We start from the raw sequence: 27,431 nt of genomic DNA on the forward strand, positions 1-27,431 counted from the left end.
TTGAGACAACACACATTTCATGATGATTATGCTGAAGTGAGTGCGGTGCACAAACAAAATCAGCACAGCCTTTTTTTTGCTTGCAAGTGCCCACTTCAATATGGATTTGAATTGTCGAAAGCCACAATGCGATACACCACAGTGGTAACCAACAACACACAAACCTAATTGGCCGCAATATAGCTTTATCATAAAAAAATTCATCATAAGCTGCCGCCTTCACCTAAAAGCTACATAAATCTATTCACAAGAAATACAGAAAACATGTTAAAACCCATAATAGTTGTCTGCTTGTCTAACAGATTTGGTCAAATGTTGATGTTGTCCGGTGTGCAATTTGGCGTTTGTGAAAGAATGCAACTAAAAATTGTGTTGGGCGTAATTAATTCCGAAAAAGCACTGCTGTCATTGAACAACAACATCAGGTACAGCAGTAGCACCAGTAGTGTAGCAGTAGCAGCAGCAGTAGCAACAACGGTGAACCTGTTCTCACAGCAGTAGCAACAACGGTAAACCCGCTCTCACAGCAGTAGCAACAACGGTAAACCCGTTCTCACAGCAGTAGCAACAACGGTAAACCCGCTCTCACAGCAGTAGCAACAACGGTAAACCCGTTCTCACAGCAGTAGCAACAACGGTAAACCCGCTCTCACAGCAGTAGCAACAACGGTAAACCCGTTCTCACAGCAGTAGCAACGGTAGTTTGTTTCCATGAAATAAGCACAGACATCAAGAACTTGCGAGTGGAAGTCCGAAATACTGCGGAAATACATGCATGGGGCATGATGTGTGTGCACTTCGAAATGGGATTTCAAGGATAAGCCGAGATCACTGATCGCTGAGATAACAATACGCTGAGGTCACAATACGCTGAGGTCACAATACGCTGAGATCACAGTACGCTGAGGTCACATCTCATGGTTTCTGAAATCAAACACAAAAATACCACAATGAGAGCTTTGTGGTGGTTTTCTACTCTATACTGGTTGTTTCTCCAGTAGTTTCAATGCTACACATCCGACCACCAAAAAGGAGAAAATCTGCCAGAAGCAGATTTCACTGACTTGAAAAACCTTCACCAGGCATGAAATAGGAAGTACACACTTTCCGTGGTCTACCAAGTAGGCGTGCAGTGAAAAGATCGCACCATTTTATAGGTTTGTGTTGTTCAGAGTCACAGAAAGAGCACATTCAATTCTGGTAGCCCTAGCCTCGTATCCTTATTATACACTTGGTTTACAGACACAGGGCACGGAGTAGCTTGTACTCCGTACGTAGTAGCAAATTTATAGTGACAGACTGTGACGCACAATTTGGTCTCCTTTTGATTTTTAGCTACAGCATACCGCAACGTCCATAATCTTTAAGTTCGGTAACTAACTAAAATTGCTTTTGTAACGGTTTGTTCCATGGGTACAATGCTGGTCTCCACCACGCCACACACCATAGAAATAATGAGAGAAAGACCCACTTCAACACATAGAGCACCAACAGCTACATAATCCCAGTCCCTGGCCATGGATGTTACTGTGGTGTGCGGCTGCAATGGCTAGAATTAATGATTGCTCTCCGTCCACCAGAAGGCTGAAAACAGCAGTACACTTTTCAGCGCAAACTCAACAACAACAATTTGCTTTGCAGCCTTTGCCCAATGTCCTATCAATCTATCACTGACCACTATCCGGACATCGCTATCCTCGTCATCCATGTGCACATCTGCAAGTGTGCGTGCAGCACTGGCACTTGCAGCGCTGCCTTCGGCGTCGCTAGGCTCATCCTCCATTGTGCGCAGCGCACTGTAGCTGTAGTTGTAACGGCCTCTGCAGTGTGGGTTAAACAAGGATTCACAAGACGAACAAACCACTTATGGAAGGGTTATGTGATATTAGGGAGGTTCCGGAGTACGATTTTTCATGCCAAAATCCGTGGAGGCTCATGGAGGCTCTACGGATTTTTTATACGTCGTTTTCGAGCAGTGAAAAGTTCCGGGTGCGGAACTTATGTTTTTGCCGTCATTGCCTAGGTTACGATCGCAAACACGTCACATTCCCGCGCTATGCCTTTTTATTTTGAAAATTTGTACCGATATCAAAACTTCCCGCGAAAAATCGATGTTTCTCGTACCAAATTTGTACGCGAAAAATCTTTCTGCACCCGATGACGCAAAATCTCCATACGAAACATGGTTAGTATGAAAGCCAGTCCACACGGATTCTCCGTGCCGAAAAATCGTATGGAGCACGCCTGGAAAAAATCCGTAGCGCCCATACGGATTTTGGCACGGAAAATCGTACCCCGGAACCTCTCTAGTGTCACCATATGACTTGATTTGCGTGGAGTGGCCAAGTCACGGCGACACAGTGGGTGCTGGTTTGCCATACACAACTACATGTAGCATTGCATGGTTCGCTATACACAACTACAGGCACATGTGGCACCGCATGGTTTGCCACTCAATACAAACTTGCCATTCGAATCTTATACCACTGCTTGCCAATGAATACGAAACATGCACTGAGGAACCCGTGACCTCCATACATGTCATATGCGATGACCTCACTAATGTAACCTTTACATCAACAATCACTTTTGCTCCACTTTTTTAGAGATCAAAACCCGTACACATGTACCAGCTGCATATTTAGAGTCTGATAGACGTGCAATTCAGAATTCTGAAATGCATCAAGTAGTTTCGCAGTTATACTAACCTTCTTCTTGGCAGACCAAACTTGTACACAATGTAGACCAAGACGACAACTGTCACGGAGCCGAAGATCACCGCCACCACTATGCTGGCATGCTTGTGCTAATCCAGGCAAGGAGTGAAACACAGGATAGAGACCGGCGTTGTCCTTATGAAGTTACGATTGTGCAATACACAATGCCTAGCTGCAACACATGATGTCATTGTGTTTGTGCAATACATAATGCCTAGCTGCAACACATGATGTCATTGTGATTGTGCATTACATAATGCCTAGCTGCAACACATGATGTCTTTGTAATTGTGCATTACCCAATGCCTAGCTGCAACACCTGATCTGATGTTGGCATTAGATTGAATAAAGTCGCATGCTGGTCAGCTTTTGGTACTGAACCAGAGGGATTCAGCCGCAGACAATGGTGAAAGGCATTACTGTATCAACATGACAAGGACTGCAGGAGAACAATCACAATGTGTGTGTGTGCGTACAGAGCCTGCACTTACCTTCTGCACGCTGCTGTCACCAAAGTTGGGTGGGTTGGACACGTGTCCTATGCAAGAGCGCTGTGTGAACTTGACCAGGTTATCCACAACGCCATTCGTACACAGATCACCAGCTATCCGACGGTACCTGTACGCATACACACACATACACACACATGGACACATGCAAACGTGCAAGTCACGCACATAGTAACAGGAAATGTCAGGATTAACTGGAAGGTACACATCCCAGCGGATCAGACATGATAACGAGGAACCGGTGGAGTGTTGCAGGTCATACTCGAGTAGATTTCCACCGGGAATTATGCTACTGCATGCAACATTCATTAAGCCTAATAATGTGCAGACTAAAGCAAACATCACTCATGCTCAAGACAACTTGCAACCATGGGGAATACAATGTGGAGCTGACACATTCATTAATGGAACTGTCCTGTCACAGAGCTTCAGCATCGCCACTCACCCCTTGGAAGCATTGTAGAATTTCTGGCCCGTAGAACATAGCATACCACGGCTGATATTAGCAGGCACAGTCTTGTCCAGCACACACTCGGTCTTGTCAGCATTCCACACATAGCCAAAGTCACTAGAGAATAGCAGCAAGAAAGCAGCAGCACAGTGCACATGAAGGACACCCACTGCCAGCCAGCTAGCCAGCCAGCCAGGCAAGCAAACACCACAGTGATCCACTAACCTGGCACTCTCCAGTACAAGAGCCCAGTGAGTATAGCACACTAACAATTGTCAGTAACACTACACAGTAACACTACACACTAACAATTGTCAGTAACACTACACAGTAACACTACACAGTAACACTACACAGTAACACTACACACTAACAATTGTCAGTAACACTACACAGTAACACTACACAGTAACACTACACAGTAACACTACACACTAACAATTGTCAGTAACACTACACAGTAACACTACACACTAACACTACACAGTAACACTACACACTAACAATTGTCAGTAACACTACACAGTAACACTACACAGTAACACTACACAGTAACACTACACAGTAACACTACACAGTACCACTACACACTAACACTACACAGTAACACTACACAGTAACACTACACAGTAACACTACACAGTAACACTACACAGTAACACTACACATATCCAAAATTTTTTTTTTTTTTTTTTCGATTCCGAGCGTGTCATGAAAAATTAACCTAAAGACGCCAGAAAAAAAACGTAAAAATTTAATGTTTGGCACCTATGAAGTCAGGGGATGGCCCACGCCTGGTAGAAAACAAAACAATGAGGAGTTAAATACAAAGAAAACGAGCTGAAAATACAAAAGTAAATGAAACACCATTACCAAAGAAACTGTACTGTATCATGTACACCGTTTATGGCACCAGGGCACATTCAGCAGCCGCCAGCACAGCCGAACCAGACAGATGTCGAGGCGGGTTCCGACGGTGACCACGTAGACTGGCAATCATTGCCCGAACAAGGCAAAAGGAGATCTTCGCCCGTACAAAAGCCATCATAACCGGGAAAGGCTCACGGCGCTTTTCACACAGCTTGCTGGCAATCCTGGCGAAGAGGGCCGAAGCAGCTTTCCCCTGGCCGCCAGTGGTTGCAAAAACCACGGGAACAAACGAGGAATGCTCCACCTCCAGGACTCGCCGCTCATACTTACGCCTCTTCTCCTGCTCGTGCTTTCTGTAGACAGACGGGAGAGTAAGGTTTCGGTTGGAGGGGACAAAAGGGTTAAACACCCGAACATCAAACATTGTCCTCTCTAACCTACTCCCATACACTCCACGTGCTGCCACATCAAGACGAGCATGAGCCTCCGTGTTGGCCGACCGGAGAGGGAATGTTTCACCAGAGAGGGGTTCCAACTCTGGCTCCACGCTGACATCATGCGCAACCTCACGCAACAGATTAGCGGTTAGATCCCGGAGCTCGTTGTGGCGCATCCCAGTGAATCCTCCGATGGCACATGATAGGGCATGGGTGGTGTCGAAGGGCTTTCCACAGGTGCAGTGAGACGGCAACCGGGGAGGGGTCCAGCCGTAGCGCAGACATAGGGCATCCCGGAAGCCAGCCTTGTGGATGGTAAACTGGAACCGGCGAGATGGCCGACTAGTGAGCCAACTGGAGGCACCTTTCTCTGCGGCTAGATCCAGAGTCCGCCTGTGGTCGTCACTCAGGGTATCCCTGAGGGAGGAGAGGGCCATTGCCTGATCTTGGCGAGTAACACTACACACTAACAATTGTCAGTAACACTACACAGTAACACTACACAGTAACACTACACACTAACACTACACAGTATACCCAGGCGGCACACGCGAGACTGATGAACACAACGCAGCACTGCACAGGCCACCTGGAACACGTGGGGCCGACAAGGCTCAGCTTACCATTCAAGATCCTCCAAGCCACATGGACACGGCTCTACTCGGCCCTTCTTAGCATCGTCGGAAATAAAGCACCTAGGAAAACAACGACCGAAATGAACAGAATCACATCATGGCTCCCATAATACGTCAACGGTGCACCCGGTGAACAAAAATAATACACGATACATGTATTTGCTTGACAAAGACGTGCAATCAGAATCTGTTGCTCTCGAGTTACGGCATGAAACATCATTACAAGAGGGTTCAATTCATTGCATGTCTAGAGGAAAAGTGAGCGCCTTACCAGACATTAGGCTTGATGACATCAAACGTCTCCCTGTAACCTAGAAGACAGCCGTCCTTTTCGCCTTGTGCATGCGGACTCCACTGGTTAAAATCATCATCTGCACCTGCACACAGAACACACAAGAGTAACATGCCAGCATTGTTGTAAACATGTACCAGCTGACTCTTGCCGTGTTCGATATTTGCACAGAATGGCAGCCGTGGCAGAGAAATGTCCATAGTTCGTGATGCAAGTGTACCTCAACACCAGCCACAATGTCCATGTGCCTTCGAGTATGGGGGTGGGGGTGGGTTTCCGTCACATGACCCCCCCCCCCCACCCCGGCCTGGAAAAGGGCTTAGTTCAGCTCCGTTCGTTGGGAATCGACTTTTCTTGGGAGATTTCACAAGCGTCTATTATGAGACAGGCTTCTATACAAGACAGGCTTATGTGTGAGTTGTAGTAGCGACAACGACCAGTTCGAAGGTAAGTCTGTACCTTTTTTCTCTTTGCAGTTGTCTTTCATTCAAACTTACATTGCCTTTCGATGACATCCGAGAAATCCACCTCCATGGTCTGCCAGAGTCCATCAGCTGGGGTATAACCCCATAGTGTCACCTGGAAAGGGGAACACAACCAAGGATATACAGATGAAAAACTCGCCATTGGCTGAGCAAACAAGATCAGAGCCAGCTATTTAACAAAGAGCAGTTACTTGGAAATTCCTCAACTATTTTTTCATTGCCCCACACAATAAGGTACTCCACTACTCCTCTACCAAAAAGTAGAGATAACCACATATCCTCACGGAGTATTACCCCTGCAACAGGCACCAGCTTCACTGATCCAATTTTACACATACAAGCTCGTACTTCAGGCACAACAGGCACCCTAAAGGTATGTAGTCATCGAAGCCCACAACAACTGTTCACTAGCGCATGGAGCTGACTGACCTTGAGTCCAAGCGCCTTGGGATCAGCCTCCATTCCGGTGAAGTGCCACGGTACTGTGCTGAACTTTACTTTCGACCAACACTCACCGTGATTTTCTGAAAAGCTGACCGAACACACATGTCAGCCGCAACAAAACAGGACAAGAGAGAAGGAAAGTCAGAAGGCCCAAAGCAGACATACACACGCACAGAGCAGCAGTCCTACTTCACTCCTCTGATAACAAGATCAAGAAACAGTCGGAAGAGCTAATGAATGAGCCTCGTTGAAATTCAACTTGAGCAATTTCATAAGCCTGCCAACGAGCCAACGGAAAAAAGAAAAAAACTTACTAGATTGTGTCTGCGGTATGGTCCTTCGCTATAGGAACAGCCACGAGCAGCTTTCCCTGATCGGCAATGGCGTAGAAATGAGGACCAGCCAACACCTTAGGATCATGACAAAAAAACCAAAGAGAGATCTTGCTTGCGTGGATGAGCAGCATGCCTGCATGTGTTGCCCCTCATCACACATAGTACATGAGCAGCATGCCTGCAGGTGATGCCCTTCAGACATAGGACCTGTATCTCTTTTGCATTTTAAGATAACATATCACATCATCCTCACGTGCACAAAGTCAGATGATCTGGCACCACCATGCTACACACAGACACCATTGGCCAGGAATTTATCAGCAGTTGAAGCTACACACCACAAGGTATTAAAGCATGCAATGATAATACTGTAGTGTAGCGTATAAAAGCATGACCCGTATAGAAGCCGATTTTTGAAGAGCACCGTGACACAGAAGCATGATTTGAATAGAAGCATACGTCCAAGTACATGTATGTGCACACTATATGCATGGCTATGTGCAATGTACAGTGTAGACTGGAGATTTTGACGTAGAAGCATGTTTTAAATAAAAGCATAACTTGAATAGAAGCATGGTTTGAACCCCGGCTTATACAGCCGTTAGCAACTGCTTTTATACGCGACATTACGGTAAGCTAACCTTCCTCCACTGGTAGCCGCCATCAAGGGTGAGGTAGATATCCACGATTCTAGAGTGACTCTTCCCCGTGTTACCTATACAATGAGAACAGCAGCAGCCGCAACAGTAACAGTGGTGGTGGCAGCAGCAGCAGCACCAACAGCAGCAGAAGCAGCAAGTGACAGTGATGCAGGCTGAGACTACAGTAACAGGACATATTCAGAACAGCTAGATGATGCCACACCAAGCCATGTGCAAACCCATGTACCAAGCCATGTGGCCTGCGACTCCCGAGTAACACATGCTAACAGGAAGAGGGCAGTTCTACCGAACAACAATAGCTAAAATGCGTAAACTACACAAGCCAATAAACTTCATTCGAATACACCTGAGCACATCAAGCAAGGATGAGAGAGAGAGAGAGAGAGCCAGAGCCTGGTCTTGTCTAGTGTTTATAAGGCGAGGGTCACAACTGATAATCACAGCACGAGCACCAAGTGTTATTGTACTGGTCAAACACCGCATAGTGATACATTTTGCACGAGACATCACACACATACTGACATAGTGACATACCTACTTCGAAGTACACACGTACAACTAGGTATAACAGCATTGCCACTCTTCACATCCAGCATACAAGGATCGTGCAAATCTCAACATAATAAAAGTTGCACTAACTTGCGCACTATGTCCAATACTTATCAAGCCAGTACCAAGCAAACACGCAGACGGGATAATTTCGGTTGGTAGAAATCGCTTAGTAGGACGTGAGAAAATATTATTTCTTCTATTACTTCTCTTCGCCTCTTGCCTAGCACACAAAAATACGTCAGCTCTCCAAGAGTTTCCACCCATGCTACGGGCCAGGCAGGTAACCAGGGTAACCAGGCGTCATAATTAGCAACATAGGTGACATAAGCAGCGGATTCACACACTAGCATGCATGTACGTGTGTGAGCTATGAGCACAATGTAGGTTGCTCACAACCGACCCCGCAGCATGGATTGTGCTAACGTGCGGTGGGGAAAGTACCCTCATCTCAATAAGCGCATTGGTAATCATGAACGCATCAACCTACAATGGCAAAAAAAAACTGGAGGAAATTATCCATCATTCAGAGATGGATGTGTGGTTTGGGACTGTTCGATGGTGTCGATATGTTTGCTGTTCTCTTTAAAAAAAGAAGAGAGAATACACTCGAAGGGCTGATAACGGTGCCAGTACAAATGAGAAATCTTACCATGAGCTATGATGAGACCTGGTGCACCTGGGTCACTAGCAGGTACTTGCCGGATAAGACCATGCTGCAGACTCAGTATGCCGTGGATGTGCAGTGAGCATGCATCCTAACATGGCAGAAAGGACATACGCACAGCAACAGCAGAAACAACGTGAAAGATTGCACCAGCACTGGTCGTGGTGTGACAACTCGGTGTGGAGAAAAATCATGCAGAAAACCCTTTTGAGTTCGAATACAGTCTATGAAAAGCTTGCAGAATGTCACAGTTGCAATTAGCAGTAACAACCTGTCACAAATGATTGACTGGGTTTAATAATTATTATAATGAAAAAGAAGCATATTAAAACCAAGCACTACTCACCCCTCCGTTCGTACAGTCTTCAATGTGAATGGGCTGCCAGCGTGCACCCCGATCAAAACTGATTCGAGATGCCACAAGGGAGCCGAGGATGGTTTCACTCCCTGAAAACCAGAGCACACAAAGGAATAGTCAATCAGCACAAACACTACACAGTGTGCCAAGTACACATGTACGCTTGCAACTAGAACACCAACACCTACACTAACCAACTGCCGATCCCCTACTTGGCTGCCTTACCTCACAGGATATACTAAAAATGTTCATTTCCGGGACGAACAAAAAAACCCACAACGACCCCTTACAAGTTACAACAGTACATTATCCTAGTGCAGCAAGGGATAGAAAAACACATGAACAAATCGGCACCGGACAGCTCCAACATTGCAAAGACTAAGCTAAGCACTCAAACGCGCAGCCATCATAAAAATGCAGCCTCCGTACAACGCACTTGCATGTACCTATAGCCACCACTAAACAAACGGATGGTAACAAAAAGATGGATGACAAGGTCTCCTGGCAAAACTCACCGGCTACAGCAATACTGGTGATGTACGTGCCCCGAGCTGACTTCACTTTGTAGAAGTCTGACCCTTTGCCAGGGCCAGATAATTGCTAGGGAAGGCAGAGAGGAGAACACAAGCACAAGTAGCACTTAGCATCAATACAGCTGTTCCTGCTTCGTTTCCCGCAGTGATTATGCGGAATCATCCATCAGCTACGGAAGAGCGCATGCTCCAGTGGTTCTTGTCACTCGTCCTTTATCTTCCTGCATTTTTATGCTTCATCCGTACTTCCTTCTTTCCTATACCCCATCCTATAATTGTCCTAATGAAACTACAAGACTGTCCTACGAGAGTTCCTGGGAAAGAACTGTTGACCCAGAGCAGCGAACACTGGTCGCAGCGATGGGATTGGAACCGACGCCTCCGGAGAGACTGGACCTAAGAATGGTTATATTTGACGTCATCACAAGGAATCACTTACAATGTGATCATCCAAGGCCTTCGTAAAATAAACACCAGATGAGTCAGATATGAAGATACTTCCACCGCCATCGCCTGCAAGACACACACCGACAACAGTGGTGCACACCGTGAGATGATCCACATAAAGCAGCAGCAGCAGAGCCTCATTTCTCACGGCCCTTACATCTCCAGACCTGATGTGCATACCATGCTACAATAGCCCGCGTCACACAGTACGAAGTGTCGTGAATTTCACGAATCCGCGTTACATTTGTTATTAATAATGTCATTATTCGTTCATGTACGTCATGTGTATGTCATGCTGACGTCTTGATGCACACGATGCGGGCATACAGGTTTGAAGCTCTCAGGCCAGAGCATACGTAGTGAGCCAGTGGATCCTTTTTCCCACCCATTTCCTTTTGCTCTGACTTGTCTCGACAGATGTTTTCAGTGGTATTGAAATCAAGTTACCTCTCAATTAATCTCAAGTAAACAGTAGAATGTCGTTCCGAGAACCGGAATACCTCCAAGCAATCGTTTGAATGACCAGTACGTATTTGTGCGTGGCCATTCGCTCTCCCACCATAAAGTAACAGATATGCTCATCAAGTGTGTGTTGACCTTTCCGCACGTCACTACTGTACCCAGCAACCTGCAACACTCTTCTCACTACAGCCAATAGCAATCCTGGTAAGCTGTGTGTAAGTTATCAAGTTAACAGAGTCTGCAGCAATGGTACTACACTAAGCTTGCACTGCACGCCATTCAAGTCTGAACCAGGATGCCATGATGCAGAATCAGTCCCAGCTCTCACCTGCACTGTCAACGTGAATAAGTGCCATGCCATCAGCTACATCTAGAACGTTGTACATCTGGAGAGACAACAGACGGTGGGATGTCAACCAGAAGCATAAATGAATACACGAATAGTATCATAATATTTACTGTAATACTTTGGCGTACAAGCAACTGGAGAAAAACACAGAGACTCAAAGGACCCAACTGGGTAGCGACATCTGCCTGACAATTTTTTGGGATGTGTACATGATATTTTGTATATATTTCCTGCATGTACAGCACACCATCATTCCTTGTTATTGCCTGACGAGATTTTGAGGGATTTGTGACTCTTTACAGACTTGTTCATACAAGTTTGCAAGTTGAACGCAGACTGGATACCCAGTCTCGCAGCCCCTCACGCTCGACTACCGCAAGTACCTCACCAGGCTCAACCACTGGAGTGGCCAGTTATTCCTATGGCAAGTGTACGAGCAGCTCCTCAGGTGGAAATTCAACAGCAAAAAAAACATCCCACATTTGCAGTGGGGTGCTCTGACCTCCACTGCTGAAACCTAAGAAGCCTGAAACAGCTAGCTAGTTTAATTAGCACACTCCCTTCAGTCCCTTGTCTCATCTTGGTTCAGCACTCTTTCTGGTTTACATTGAAGTTATCCGCCTCGGTGCAGGATCCGCCTTGGTGTAGGATCTGCCTGAGTGCAGGATCTGCCTGGGTACAGGATCTGCCTCGGCTCAAGGCTCCCAGTGTTATTTGCACTCCACTGATCAGTCCTAAGAAGTTCGAAACAGCCAGCTGTCGGGAGATGAGGAACTTTAAAAAAATACATGTGTGTCGCTTCATGCTCACCCCAGATACTGTTGCTTCTGGCAGGCGGGCTAGCTGCCAATCTGCAGATCGTCCACTCATTCTGCTGACATATAGCTGCCGGTGTGTCTGAAAAGCACATCAAGAAAACAAACCCACATAGCATAGAATTGAAAAGACGCTTCTAGTAGTAGTAGTAGTAGTGGCAATGCATGGTGACACTCAGTGAGGCCTTGATACAAGCTAGGGGCCATCCGTAAATACCGACTTTTTTTTAAAATACGATATTTGTTCATTTCTCCCCAGACCCCCCTCAAAATGAACATACACACGTTTATGCAGGGGATCGATGTTTTTTTTTAAATGAAGTGCGGTTTCCTCGTGAAACGTGACCAACGGCAACTTCAAATTCATGGTACACCTAGGTTTTCATTGCCACGGTCGCAAAATCTTGCCTTGCCTATAGTCACGAGGGTGACTTTCACTTTTTGTAGGTCATCAACTACATGTCCGTACAGTGCCCGTCCACATCTAGAGATCGATATTCTTTTAACAAAGACAAGATGAACAAAGACCACCCCCCCCCCCCCCCCAACGGACCAATATTTTCTGCTTGATATTTGTGGACGACACCTTTAAAATACTACTAATTCCTTGACCTTTGGGATGACTGTTGCCTGTTCAAATCCAACAATTGCATGACTTACCTCGTTTGTGTCTTTTCCCACTTACCGTATGTCAGCGCCTTTAAAGCCATGGCCTTATAATCGAAACACCGCTGCTTTCCTAGCTATTTTAGATGCAAAATGACTCACCCACTACGCCATGCCATAAAAGTCAAAGTCCACACAGAAATTTCAATCTAAATCTACTTATTCGCCCTTCCTGCTGGGCTGTAAGTTTGTTAGCATAGTACTTATTCCTTCATTTTTGCAAAAACATACTTCAAATGTCATTTCATTTATGAAGCCCATGGCTTTATAACTGAGACTGGCTTTATAATCGAATATACCACCATGGCTTTAAAGGTGCAGACATACGGTATGCTGATGATGATGTAATTACTACTCATTACTCGTTGTACTAGATAGAGTAGTCACATGAGCTTCTCGGATTGGCTGTTGCTGCCTGGCCGTGGTACAAAGGCAGTTGTTCCCCCTCTTTCTCTTCGGTCCTGATGGCGTCGTGAGCTGCTGCTGGCTACTGTTCTACCGTAACTATGACCTCTTCTCTCTTCTTCTCTTCATCCATTGTTGTATTATGAAACTACTTCAAAGTATGTGTAACATCAAGGAAGTGCGTCTTTGTTGTTGATGTGCGTGAGTGCTTTGTGGGTGCAAGTGTTTGAGCTTGTTACGATTCAGTAACAGTTATGGTACCGAAACCCTTGTTAGTGTGGCGTTGAGGTTTGAGATATTGTTGAAGCCCTTTCGTGGGACAGCAGGTGAATAATTCAATATATTTTGGGCACGGTATTTGGCTGCTGTTAGTGCAAATGGTTGGGATGAGTTATGCAGCCGATTTACAGAGATTAGTAGAATTGGCTGGACACAAAATAACTGATGATGAGCTTGATCGGCCAGACTGCATCTCTAACCAACTGCATCAAGCGTGTGCGTGTATTGCGCCTAGCTGGAACGAGACTACAACAAGTAAACTCCGGAATGTCTCTGCAGCTACGGGTATGGTATCGAGCCGGTCCTCAGGCAAGTCTATGCTTTGCTATGATTGTGTAGAGGTTGGGCATATCAAGCGGAATTGCCCAGAGCTGAAGAAGGGAACTTTGAAGTGTTTTATATGTGATGAGCCGGGACACATCAGAGGTAACTGCCCTGAATGGAAAGAATTTCAGAAAAGCCGAAGCACAAAGGGCAAAGTAGCTGCAGTCAATTCAGAATCGAGTTCCACACACAAGTGTCTGTACACTACAACTGTTGATGCTAACTTAGTCCCAGTGCAATGCCATTCGTCTTCGTCGACATCTGCACGGATGAAAGATGGCAGAGGGTGAAAGGGGCTATAAGACACCGGCTCGACGCGGTGATGGTATGGCTAGTGAAGCCGAGTGGCGTGATATGGCTAAAAAGACGCATTGCAAGCTGCTCCTTTTAAAACGTTCTCTTCGAAATAGCGCGTTGTGCTTTTTATTGAGCTTATCCTTGGTCGAGACAAATGACTACCAGATTCTTCGCCAAGTTTTGATTGAAAGATACATGCCAGCCGAAGCTCAGTATGTCCGAAGAGCGCAGCTGCGTACTAGAGGTCGCCAAAATGGGGAGTCTCTGTCTACCCTGGCAGATGACATCCGCCTTTTGACGGCTCGAGCCTATCCTAGAGCAGGTGAAATGGAGCGAGATGACTACGCCATGGAGTCTTTTATCCAGGTGTTGGGGAAGTCACTCCGCATGAGGGTCCGTGATAGTCAGCCTAGGACCATGCATGGCGCTCTTCGCCAAGCCCTCTATTTGGAGGCTCACTCTTTTGCGGATGCCTCTGCTAAACACGAGCAAAGTGATGAGTACAGAGTTGCAGTGTCCTCTGTACGAGACGACCGCCGAGGTTCTATCAAAAGCAGTGCAGTTAAAGATGAACCGGACACCTTGACCCGTCTCTGTTTGGCAGTAGAGAAATTAGAAACCCGCATCTCTAACTCCACCACCACTAACGGTAGAAGTAGCAGTAGTGACTATCCCGACCATCAAGGGCAGTCAAAACTTAATATTCGTAAGAGTACGTATGAGGGTACTTATGATAATCCCCCTTCTGGTCGTCCTTATGACTCCAACCCACCCCCAAGCTTTGTCCGGGGGCCCCGTTCATCATTTAATCGTGACCCTCCTCCCCGTAATTTTGACCAGGGTTCGTACTATGGGCCACCCCATCACCCTGAGCAGGATCATTATCATGGGCATCCCCAGGAGTCTTACCAGGGTGTGTATGCCGGCCCTCCTCATCAGGGGTATGAACAGGGAGCGTGTTATCCTCCCCGTCCCCAGGAACAAGGAGCATGTTATCCTCCTTCCCGTCCCCAGGATCAGGGAGCGTTTTATCCTCCTTCCCGTAAGACCCCTCAAGGAGCGTATCATCCTCCTTCCCGTGGCTATGGACCTCCTCGTAATAATTCCCATCAGCGCCCACGCAATGGTAGAGATGATAGGAATGGTCTCCCACCTCATGGCCCATCCTCCCATAATGTTCGTTTCCGTGACCAGCCTTTAAACTGAGTCACGAGGCGGGTTCTTCCTCACTTGGTAGAATTAACGATGGTAATGTAGAAGTTCCTGCTGATGACAAATCTCTTGTCGACACAACTGTTGTGTCTCCTTGTGATAACAAGAGTACATAACCCCCCAGAGTGTGCAACTCCACTATGGGTGCTGTCCCGACAGAATTTCAAGTTGACATCATTTTGATGATGCAATGCGCACTGTACACGGATTATCAGACGAATCCGGAACCTGTGGTTGACCGAAGCCTATCTGATCCTGTACAAATTATTGCAAAGAAAAACGTGTGATGCGTTGACACCCGTACACATGTTGTAAATCACTGGTGCAAGGAGCATTGCGTCATAAATAATGACGTCAACTTGAAATTCTGTCGGGACAGCAGGGTATGTGGGAGTTGCACACTCTGGGGGGTTATGTACTCTTGGTGATAATGATAGAAGTAAATTAAGTAAGGCTGATAGTTGGTTGGAATCCATTCTGCCTTGGAGTGATGCTGATTGTCATTCTGGGGAATGTGATATGGGTTCAACTGTTGAGTATGAGGTGTTAGCGGACACTTCGCTGGGTGCCCCTTACGCCGCATGCACGGAATGTTGTGATGACGGTTCGGAGGCGAATGTCCCACTTTTAGAAGAGTTCTATTCTTGATCGATCTCTTTGTGCTATTCTCCTAGTCTAGTCCTTTGTGATATTCCAGTCTCTTTCCTCGAGATAATATAACCATTCTAAAAGCCCTACGCGTGTACTGAGAACACTAGTAACAAGAGTAGTTGTACATGTAGTTAGTAGTCCTTATTGGACTATTTGACTACATTGGCGCCGAAAGTGGGGCTCGAGCCCACGACCCTGAGATTAAGAGTAGGTACGGCGTGACGACACAGCCTGTTGGGGCGGGGGAGCAGTGTAGCAAGAAGGACCCATGAGTGTGTGTGTGTGATCCCCGGTAGCCTAATCAGTAGGGCACTGTCCCGGAAAGACAGGGGTGCTGGGTTCGAATCCCGCTCGTGGATCCTTCTTTTGCAACAGTATAAAGGCAGTGGTTTCCCCTCAGTGCGTCCTCTTTCTCTTCGATCCTGATGGCGTCGTGAGCTGCTGCTGGCTACTGTTCTACCGTAACTATGACATCTCTCTTCTTCTCTTCATCCAGTGTTGTACAGTGAAGCTTGGTTATAACGACAGATCAGCTACAACGACAAAAAATCCATGGCAGCAGCAATTTTGTATTGATTCGTGTACAAAAAAGATCGGTTGCAACGACAACTCGAATAACGACAAATCGAGAATAACGACCAAATTGCCATGCACCGTAGTGTGAAAATGGGTCAAAATAACGACATTCTCACGACTGCGACGTACGATCGATTCTGGCTTTCACAGATGCCGCGAGCCGGGTGCACAAGATCGTACAGTGCAGTCTAGTGTACATCGACGACTGTACACTGCACTGCACTGCACACTCGTGCACGCCCGGAAACTTCGAAGGAGTGTCAACATGTCGTACTGACGGTAAAATACGTGTACTGTGTAGATACAGGTGTAGTGCGCACTTACCCTCCGTACCTTCCGTATCTTCTGCGACGGATTTTCGCAACATTCGCCATGCTTCTTTCTCCGAGAAATCACTTTCTCAGTCGTCGTTGGACCAAAGACTTGGAAGTTCGAGATGTCTCGCCCTGTCCCTGTTGGAAAGCGAAAGCTCTTCTCCTACGCGGAAAAGTACGCCATTCTGCAGGAGCTGGACAAAGGTGCAAAGCGGACATTCGTTCAAGAAAAGTATGGAGTCGCGCACGGTACTCTCGCTGGCTTCATCAAGAACCGAGAGGAGATTGTGGCCAAAGTGAAGAAAGCGACGTCAATGGATGCCAAGAGCTCTAGGCAGTCGAGTTTTCCTGAGTTGGACGAAGCGCTCCTTGTGTTCAGTTGAAAAAAGCACCATTGTGCAGAAAATTAATTTTGCCGCGTTTTGGTGTGCATATTGTGTTGGAAATCCCAAGATCGGATATAGTGACAGATCGCAAATAAGGACTTTTTTGGCGTTCCATCTCGGGTGTCGTTATAACCAAGCTTCACTGTATTATGAAACTATGTGTAACATCAAGGAAGAGCGTCTTTGTTGTTGTTGTTGATGTGTGAGTGCTTTGTGGGCGCCGGTGTTTGAGCTTGTTGAGCTGGTTACGAATCAGTAACACGCTCATGAAACACCAACATCCTTCAGACTTCCAACAGGGCATTACTATTTTTGACCAGATGAGTGCGAAGCAGGAAAAGCAGACTAAATTTCACAGGGCCTAGTCCGGTCAAGCCTGTAACAGTCAGGTGGTACTACAAGTACACAACCTACCTCAGTATGGTAGGCCGATGCAAATAGATAGCCGTTGACTACGACGAAGCGATACACATTCGGCGCCACAACTGGAGAAGCCGGCAGCAATGAAAGCACATGACAATACACAAATACATTACATATTATGACAGCCTGTTGCATTTCCATAAAGGACCCATTCGTATTTATGTCAAGGAATCGGTTTCGACTTTAAAATAATTGCTTGAACAATGCCAACCAATCACAGAGTGCACCACCTTGATTTTGAGACTGTGTTGTTGTTGATCAATTTTAAAATGCCTCCTCGTCGCCGAAGGAGACCCGTCAGAGATTTCCCAGCTACAATGGGAGTGCTCAAATATACTCTAAACGAAAATAGACACACCAAAAAAAGAACGGAAGTGGGATGGTGCTGCAAGTGTGTGAAAACAAACAAACCTCTGTAGGTCTCGAACAGATTGTCGGTACGAAGCAGCTGTAGCCGTGTTGCACCTAGTACAAATACGTACGTGCGCATAGACACATAGATACACACATGTGTGCATACGCAAACGCATACATACACACGTACATATGCACATGCACAAACTCATGCACAAACACCACACACACACACATACACGCTTTTACATATAAACCCAGAAAATATTCGAAGCAGCCCATGTTAAAAGGGTGCTAGGCTCAGAGTGGGAAAATGAGAAAATCACATAAAAGTATGGATAAAACAAACAAACAACGACGTTGACAACGACATCAAAGACAACAATGACAATGACAACAGCAGCAGCAGCAGCAGCATATTCAGAACGTGAGATAAGCTAACTCGATGCAGCTCACCTTTCTTCTTAGGATCAGCGATACTAACAAAGACAGTGTGTGTACCGATGCCCCTGCATGAACAACGCAGCACATCATCTTACTTCAGCCATTGCTTTTACTGGTGTTAAATCAAACAGAATACGAATTCTCCGAAAGAATAATCTATCGAATACTTTCTTGTTGTGCTACTAACTTGCCTATCCAAGGTCTTCCCAGGCTCGGCTTATTCATGCTTCACAGAGTAAAGCATTGAGAGCGCTGCTGTATCAGTGTGTACACATGCACAATGACAGCACTGCTGTATCATTGTTTTCACATGCCACCCCACTCTACTTACCAATCGTAGGACTTGACATTCGCCATCACCATCTTCCACGTAAATCCATGATCAGTGGACAAATAGAGCTGGTTACCATATGTAAAAGCAAAGGAGAACAAAGAGGAAAGTTGAATGAAACCTCTTGGAACAAACCAGCACTTTCACACACAGTGAACCTAAACCTGAATTTAGGGTCGTATGGTTCTTGAATTTAACTATGGTCAATAAAAGCATTGTGCATTCAAAAAACAGCCGTGCACTTTGAACTGCAACCTGCCCTTCCCCAACCATCCTGCACCTTTGTGAGGCAACGCGGTCATAGCAAAAGCTCACGGCAGGCAGCACAAGAAAACGTTATAAAATAAATGCCGTATGAGCCACACGGGGATGACCACAGCCATCAAAAGTGGGGAAAACCTATCCACGGCCTCTTTCTATTGCTGGCTGAGCTGCCGCGTGCATCAGGCCTAGTGGCAGGAGCTGCTTTTTGTCTGGTTTTTCGGTTACAATCACATCAGTGACAATTGCAAACGATGTTAGAAACTTACAATCATCGATTGGCAAGAGACTCTGGAGGAGTTCTTGAAAGAAAAAATCGAATTAAACTGCAAGGGACATGTTAATTCAGATGCCAGGCATCGTGCACAATTCGTCGCATTACACGACTCCCCGATTACTCAATTTGACTGCACTGGTCTTTCTGGTTATGCATTGGCAAAAGCAAAGGGCGGCAAAAATCTATCTGAGCTCACTATGTGTGAGCTGTTCATCGTCAGCTACCCGACTGTTGATTGTCACAATGATCACGATGCGAATACCGAGAAAGGTAAACTCACCAGTGAGCTGAGTCAACGACTTAGTCAGTCTGCGATCGACCGAATACTCCAACTTGTTGAGAGTGGTCTTTGAGATGCTCGAGCCATGCAAACCATCTTCAACATGTGTGAGCGGTTCATCGTCAGCTACCCGACTGTTGATTACCACAATGATCACGATGTGAATACTGAGAAAGGCAAACTCGCCAGTGAGCTGAGTCAACAACTTAGTCAGTCTGTGATCGATCGAATATTTCAACTTGTTCTTCGAGAAGCTCGAGCCATCCAACCATGTTCAAGGTGGAATACAAGAATGAAGTTGGCCGTGCGTACCATCCGGAACTCAAGGACATCCGCTCACACATAGCCCTAGACACGCATAAATCCCAGCAGTCCAGGCTTGACCAGACCCAAGCTGAGTCAACGACTTGGTCAGTCTGTGATCGATCGCTTTTTCAAACTTGTCGAGAGTGGTCTTCAAGAAGCTCGAGCCATCCAACCATGTTCAAGGTGGAATACAAGAATGAAGTTGGCCGTGGGTACCATTCGGAACTCAAGGACATCCGCTCACACATAGCCCTAGCCACGCATAAACCCCAGCAGTCCAGGTTTGACCAGACCCAATTGGCACACAAAGTGAAGGCATGGTCTGAATCCCAGCGCCCGCCTGCAACTATAAAGTTCCCGTCGTATGTTGCAGCCTGTGAACCATCGAAACTCAGTGACGAAACCGTTATTCCCTAGGAGTCTGCAAGTGATTCACCCTGCGACCGCCGGTTTAAAGGCAGTGGTGGCGGTGATGAGCCGCTATTGGATCCTGTATCCGCCTCTTCACGCCTATTGGTGATCCACCAGGAGAAGTGGCAAACGGATCTTCTCAAGAAGTACGGAGAGCTAGTCGTTGTGTGGATGCAACCTACATGACTACCTGCCATGACCTGGCATTATTCTTCTTGGCTGTGCACACTACTGTTTGGCTTTGTTTGTTCTCGTCCTGGGTGTTGTGTTTCATTCCGCATCCACCTAGCAAACATGTCTCTCTCTCCAGAAGAACAAATGGCCGCCGCCCTGCTGATTCCGCTACCGCCCTGCTCGCCGCCGAGGCACCTAACACTACTACAAGTTATGTTGCCGTGGCAGAATTCTGTGTACAACCGGAGAGGCATGCTGATATAGCTGATGCCCTCACTGTTATCAGGCAACAAACTCCATCATGACAGCTGAAATTATTCATGACGGGACTATCCCAAGGCTGAGATGTTTGCCTCAGAGGAGGTCTTCCCTCACAGTACAATCTTTCTCTCTGATTTCCATAGAAAGCAATCCTGGCAGCGATGGACGAAAGGTCGCCATCGTGGTTTGAGTGATGATGAAGCAGCAATAGTGTTGACACGCTTGCGAAACCTCGCTTACGTCCCACCATGCCGAGAGGACGGAAGATATCCCGACAAACATTACCGTGAAGCAGAATCCAAGCTGCACAGTCTTGATGTGTGGTGCAACAATAAGCAAGTGATTATCAGCTTAACGTCTTTACAAGCAATGGAGTCGAGGCACAAAACAAGGTCCTCAAATATTCCTTTCTGAAGACGAGAGGTCTTCATGTGTGGTGCAACAATAAGCAAGTGCGAAATCGGCTCAATGGCAAATGGCTATCCATTCCAGAGCGGTGGTCCAGAGTGCGGACAGCACATGATTATCAGCTCAACGTCTTTACAAGCAATGGAGTCGAGGCACAAAACAAGGTCCTGAAGTATTCCTTTCTGAAGACGAGAGGTCTTGATGTGTGGTGCAACAATAAGCAAGTGCGAAACTGGCTCAATGGCAAATGGCTATCCATTCCAGAGCGGTGGTCCAGAGTGCGGACAGCACATGATTATCAGTTCAACGTCTTTACAAGCAATGGAGTCGAGGCACAAAACAAGGTCCTCAAATATTCCTTTCTGAAGACGAGAGGTCTTCATGTGTGGTGCAACAATAAGCAAGTGCGAAATTGGCTCAATGGCAAAATGGCTATCCATTCCAGAGCGGTGGTCCAGAGTGCGGACTGCACATGATTATCAGCTCAACGTCTTTACAAGCAATGGAGTCGAGGCACAAAACAAGGTCCTGAAGTATTCCTTTCTGAAGACGAGAGGTCTTGATGTGTGGTGCAGCAATAAGCAAGTGCGAAACTGGCTCAATGGCAAATGGCTATCCATTCCAGAGCGGTGGTCCAGAGTGCGGACAGCACATGATTATCAGCTCAACGTCTTTACAAGCAATGGAGTCGAGGCACAAAACAAGGTCCTGAAATATTCCTTTCTGAAGACGAGAGGTCTTCATGTGTGGTGCAACAATAAGCAAGTGCGAAATTGGCTCAATGGCAAATGGCTATCCATTCCAGAGCGGTGGTCCAGAGTGCGGACAGCACATGATTATCAGCTCAACGTCATTACAAGCAATGGAGTCGAGGCACAAAACAAGGTCCTGAAATATTCCTTTCTGAAGACGAGAGGTCTTCATGTATGGTGCAACAATAAGCAAGTGCGAAATTGGCTCAATGGCAATTGGCTATCCATTCCAGAGCGGTGGTCCAGAGTGCGGACAGCACATGATTATCAGCTCAACGTCTTTACAAGCAATGGAGTCGAGGCACAAAACAAGGTCCTCAAATATTCCTTTCTGAAGGCGAGAGGTCTTCATGTGTGGTGCAACAATAAGCAAGTGCGAAATTGGCTCAATGGCAAATGGCTATCCATTCCAGAGCGGTGGTCCAGAGTGCGGACTGCACATGATTATCAGCTCAACGTGTATACAAGCAATGGAGTCGAGGCACAAAACAAGGTCCTGAAATATTCCTTTCTGAAGACGAGAGGTCTTGATGTATGGTGCAACAATAAGCAAGTGCGAAACTGGCTCAATGGCAAATGGCTATCCATTCCAGAGCGGTGGTCCAGAGTGCGGACAGCACATGATTATCAGCTCAACGTCTTTACAAGCAATGGAGTCGAGGCACAAAACAAGGTCCTCAAATATTCCTTTCTGAAGGCGAGAGGTCTTCATGTGTGGTGCAACAATAAGCAAGTGCGAAATTGGCTCAATGGCAAATGGCTATCCATTCCAGAGCGGTGGTCCAGAGTGCGGACAGCACATGATTATCAGCTCAACGTGGAGTCGAGGCACAAAACAAGGTCCTGAAGTATTCCTTTCTGAAGAGTGTTCTCAGCAACGGAAAAAGAGGACCCCAAGTGAAAATTTGTAATAGCCATTCTGCAATACCATGTCCAGATGGTGGGGAGCTTGTATTAATGAAGAAAATAAAATAAAGTGCGTCTTATCATTGTAAAGTATTTTCTTCCTGCTCAGCGGCAGAATATGCGACTCAGCGCCCGTCAGCAATGTCACTCAGCTGAGCTCGTTCTGAAGGTACAACGACACCATACCCCGACACCTGCATGATCGGCCCAAGAATGTTATCCTCCACTGCATAGCACGTGAGCAGTCTTCTGACGAATACCTGCTAGATGGCTTGATTCCACCGACTGGCACCAACGACAAGCCAACAGCACCTTAGTTGCCAGAGAGCACCTCCTGCCTCCGACACTGGACGGATAAGCCAACCAGTTGCTAGGCCTTGCAGTGCCCACACGTGGGACATATGGCTACATCCTGGAGATGATCTGGGCAATGCCAGCCAAGCGGTATGGGCAGTTATCATGTTACCCTTGTGTGGCGGGGCAGCTTCGGTGGACTGCAACCCGCCGATTCACAGTACAACTTCTTGCGACGCGACATGCGACGAGCTGCGACAACGACACACGGTTCACAATCTTTTTCATGTTTGCGACATCCTTATGCACTACAAGTATAGTAGTGCTATGCACGTGCACCCAGGGTCGAAACTGTACTCCATTTGTGTATGTCGCAAAAGTTGAACTTTCTTTAACTTCTGCGACAGGTGCCTTGCGACAGCTTGCGGCAGGCAGTTTCTTGTCGCAACTGTCGCAAATCGCGTCGCAGAAAGTTGTGTTGTGAATCGGCCTTTAGTATCTGTGTTTGGCTCTGTGTGAGGAGCGCAAGCACCTGTGCATGCGCACTGCATCTGCTCAATGGTATAACACAAAACTCGGGATTCAAACCTTCACAAATACTGCGCATCTAGACCCTCGCCATATCCCAGACATTTACGTACACAGTCAAAACCGTTTAGTTTGAAGTACAGTACGCACAGGGTGTACGTGCATACTTTTTACAGTTGACGAAAGATTGGCACACTCGATAGCAGCGTGGGGTTAGTAAGTACTTTGGCTACCAAGTATTTTTTCTGTGTTCCCTTCTGGGTATGTCTTATCGGTTTGGCTGTACCTTCTACCTAGTTAAGCTTTGGTCCTAGCTTTTTTTTGCTCCTTTTATTGTAACTCAGGATTCGAACCAGTCCCTCGATACACGTCGCATACATGCACATTTTACCAAGTTGCTTCACGTCATGACCCTGCTGGTGAAAGCCATATTCGAATCAAGGAGTACTCCCATACGGTACTGTACTACTCCATGATTCGAATATGTTGGTGAGCGCGAGGTTGCCAGCTGGCTGTGACGGCATGGTACGGGACATGTATGAGATGGCGCGCCTGGCCTGGCAGGCTGCGGCCTGTGCGCCGTGCCACGTGATGACGGCCGGCCCACATAACTGTTACACACATGAAAGAGTTGTAGACCCCGGCTAGCGCCAGGCGCTATTATTCGTACCGTATTTTGCATAGCTTCGCGAATAAATCCAACTGCTCTGAACATACCGTTCCATTGCGTCCAAGTGACCCTTCCGTGGAGGAGTCCGCCAGTATGAGGTTCGACTTAAACGTGTTGAAGCGCATCGACACCAGCTTGAACGGTGTGTAGACACGTTTCCAGGTGGCACCTCCATTTAGCGTTACATATATGTGGCTGCGGGGACGCTTGTAAACAGCAGCTGCAACAATGATTGCCTGACCAGGACAACGGATACACACACATGCAGTGCACAATTCTATCAGCATGGACCAAGTACATGTACAATCAAGCTGACATCGGCATTTTCCTGGAAAATCTAATCAGAATTCAAATCTCCTCAAAAGCAGAACAAAGTATGCCAGTCAAGAATGCACAGAACTACCAAACAATTGGCATAGCAACCAGGCGCGTGCCCCGTATGGGTTCCTGGGTGCCCGGAACCCCCCCCCCTTTCGCTCAAAATGCAGGATTTTGCTTAATTTTTTGAAAATTTTCCTGGGGGAGGTCCCCCCTCTTGAAGGGCACCGGCGCACGCGCCTGGCAACTTGAATGGCACTGTGCTACTTTGTGAACAGGGCCAAACTCCTCAGTTTCAAAAGGATGTGTGGACTCCCACACATGCAGCGATGATCATCAAGCCAATGTACATAGGGAACAGAGCTTCACAGTAAGAAAACAAGCCATACCATGTTGGGATCCACAGGATTCTTTGTAAAGCCACTAGCGCTGGAAATAGGGTCAGCGTTAATTTGCGATGTAATATTCTCGTAGTGGCGACCGCCATCAGAACTATAGACACAAGCAAAGCAAGAGAATACACACTTGGGCAATGAATAAAGGCACCGGAACTGACAACAACAACACCCTCCCCATTTTCCTCACCACCGTCACCACCATCAACAGTCCATGGCCACGCCGAAGAAAATACGAGAAACCAATAATGGCCATCGGTGTATCCCGTGCTAGTGAAAGGCTTTTACAACATACACTGCACCTGAGTTGAGCCACTAATAATCCTGTGATAGTCCAATCAACGGGCATGACCTGGTGAAAATAGAATTAAAAAAAAGAAGTTCAAGTCCTGTTGTCCAACACCAAGAGCGCATATCTCAGGTACAAAGTATTAGAAATTCAATGTCAACTATTACTTAGCTGACCTCCTCCACAAGGACGATGGAGTATGAACTCTGCCAAATAAGGAGATTGCAGTGGTGGTTGAGAGCATGAGGACAGACTGCAGAGATAATCGGCACAGTCAATGGGAAGACATGATGCACGGCAACATCACAGGGAGCACTGAAAGCCTGGTCAAGCAGGATGCTATACCAATGAAATTGTTAACTTACTATACCATGTGAGGCCATGTTACAACACTGAGCTGAAAAAGTTTAGCTTCGCACATGCGCTTGCACTGTGTGCGTGTAGTCACACTATGCACCACACGACACACATGCACACACACACACACACACGTGCATACACACACACGCGCGCATGCATGCACACACACACACACACACACACACACACACGCACACACACACACACACACACACACACGCACGCATGCATGCACGCACACAACACTGTACCTTAGAGTCTTTGCCCAGCCAATGCAGATCAATTGACTGGTGGATGTCATCGTCGAACGAAAACTACAAAAGGAGAGAACAAAATGTGAAAGAAAAAAGAGGATTGTATTTCTTTTACCTGCAGTCAACAGGAATGACAAGCCAACCTTCCAGATCAAACCAAGATACATGGAATGTTACACGGAAATAAGAATGTGCCACTTTCTAACTATTCCTTCATGGGTGTCTGTCATGGCAAAATTCCTGGACAACATCCTAATTTGTGCAGATACGCAGCATGAGACCAGCTTGGGTATTCTGCCTGTAAGTTGCACACACTTTCATCACTAAAAAGATGTATCCAGGAATTATTTTACCATGACAGCAACCCAATCAAGCACACTCTTGGTTCCATACACTGAAAAAATACATCACCAATGCATTGTTCAAGTCTGCAATGAGCGTGGCCTTGGTAATTGGATCAGTTTTCTGTCTAAAGAGAAATTTCTGTAGCTCTCAGCTCAGGCACATGAAAAAGATGAAGGAGCGCGCGCGCGCCCATTCCTCACAAACTGACTGAAGCAATGCGCAACTGCAGCAGTACAACACGGCCGTGTACACACATTCAACATTCGTTCGGCACGTGAAGCTGTATGATAAATACTCCACGGAGCTGACATGTCACCGTGCCATTTCGAAATGTTTCAAGAGAAATGGAAACATAGGACATAAGAACGTAAAGCACGTGTACCTGGTAGGTTGGCACTTCCAACGCAGCTGGTGGAATTGTGTCTTTTGGACATTCCTTTAGCAAGTCCCCTGACCATGTGAGGGCTCTCTTGCTTCTAATAGTAGCATGTCGGAGCGACGATGAAACAGCACAAAAGAATACAACTCCGCAGAAGCAGCGAAATATGCTGCTGAGCATGGCAGGGTCCGGTCTGGGGAATTGCCAAACACCTTCTAGAGTCCACAAAATGAAAAACTCCGCTGGTCGCCGACAACCCTACAGTGAAGAAGAATTGATCGGGCACCTTTTCAAATGGAGCGCCGGAAGTTCAGGAAGCATGTGGACGTGGAATACCGTGAGTACCGTATGCGTAAGGTTCACACGTGCCCAAATGGTGGCTGGTTTGAAAGCGCACTCAGATCAGGAGATGCAGCACAGTTTCTTCTTCAAACAACAGGACAGAGGAGTGGGGCAGCACTTCCAATCCGCCCAATGAAGAACAGAACTAGAAAAGAAGACGAACTATTACACATGGTACATGTCAGATTGTACTGGTTTCATTGTTTCCTTTCATCGAGATTTTTCTTTCCTTTTTTCCCCCGAAAATTAAAAAAAGTTGACATCATGAATTACGTAGCCTGATTTTGGCAAGCAGTCATGCACGTGACATAGTCTATAAAAAAAAAATAATAATAGCTGATCACACATCTACATTGTACGCGGACTGTTGCTAAGTCAAGAGTACTGAGTCTGTCAGTAGCCTTGGAGCGGGGCATCTATCCGGCGTGTCAAGAGTAGTAACTTACTAGCCTAGTGAAGGCTGGGGGAGTTGCTCACACAATGCTCAGTTAGTTACTGTCTCTTCAACGCGGCTGGCTATCTCGGCCTCAGTCTTACAATTC

At 46.7% G+C, this 27,431-nt stretch overlaps 1 protein-coding gene across 2 annotated transcripts; it reads right to left on the reverse strand.

Moving 5' to 3' along the window:
* On the reverse strand, positions 1–27,082 carry LOC135831037 (sortilin-like). 2 transcript variants are annotated; one of them, XR_010556145.1, is made up of 27 exons: positions 26,551–27,082; positions 25,821–25,883; positions 25,386–25,462; positions 24,915–25,017; positions 24,255–24,443; positions 18,680–18,747; positions 18,361–18,413; positions 17,962–18,015; positions 17,542–17,612; positions 12,013–12,099; positions 11,182–11,239; positions 10,384–10,457; positions 9,927–10,011; positions 9,400–9,500; positions 9,039–9,144; positions 7,817–7,890; positions 7,155–7,249; positions 6,826–6,928; positions 6,409–6,490; positions 5,891–5,996; positions 5,608–5,679; positions 3,672–3,794; positions 3,209–3,335; positions 2,709–2,806; positions 1,676–1,820; positions 676–924; positions 1–483 (listed from the first exon to the last, which is right to left on the reverse strand). XR_010556145.1 is itself a non-coding variant. In XM_065343283.1 (26 exons), exons 1-26 carry the CDS (start codon positions 26,725–26,727, stop codon positions 916–918), a joined length of 2,400 nt encoding a protein of 799 aa, XP_065199355.1. In that variant the 5' UTR covers positions 26,728–27,082; the 3' UTR covers positions 1–915. The 2 variants fall into 2 exon arrangements, 1 of the variants encoding a protein (XP_065199355.1); XM_065343283.1 differs by having other exon boundaries at positions 1–924.
* Between the last annotated feature and the right edge of the window lie 349 nt (positions 27,083–27,431).

The sequence above is a fragment of the Sycon ciliatum genome, chromosome 1 (assembly GCF_964019385.1).
Source record: "Sycon ciliatum chromosome 1, ocSycCili1.1, whole genome shotgun sequence".
In the NCBI taxonomy this organism is placed as follows: Eukaryota; Metazoa; Porifera; class Calcarea; order Leucosolenida; family Sycettidae; genus Sycon; species Sycon ciliatum.

Coding starts and splice junctions, on each gene's coding strand:
- LOC135831037 (XM_065343283.1), bottom strand. CDS start 26,727: ATGCTCAGCAGCATATTTCGCTGCTTCTGCGGAGTTGTATTCTTTTGT. Junction 10,458..11,181: donor TATTCACGTTGACAGTGCAG/GTGAGAGCTGGG, acceptor TGTGTCTTGCAG/GCGATGGCGGTGGAAGTATC. Junction 5,680..5,890: donor GTCATCAAGCCTAATGTCTG/GTAAGGCGCTCA, acceptor TTGTTTTCCTAG/GTGCTTTATTTCCGACGATG.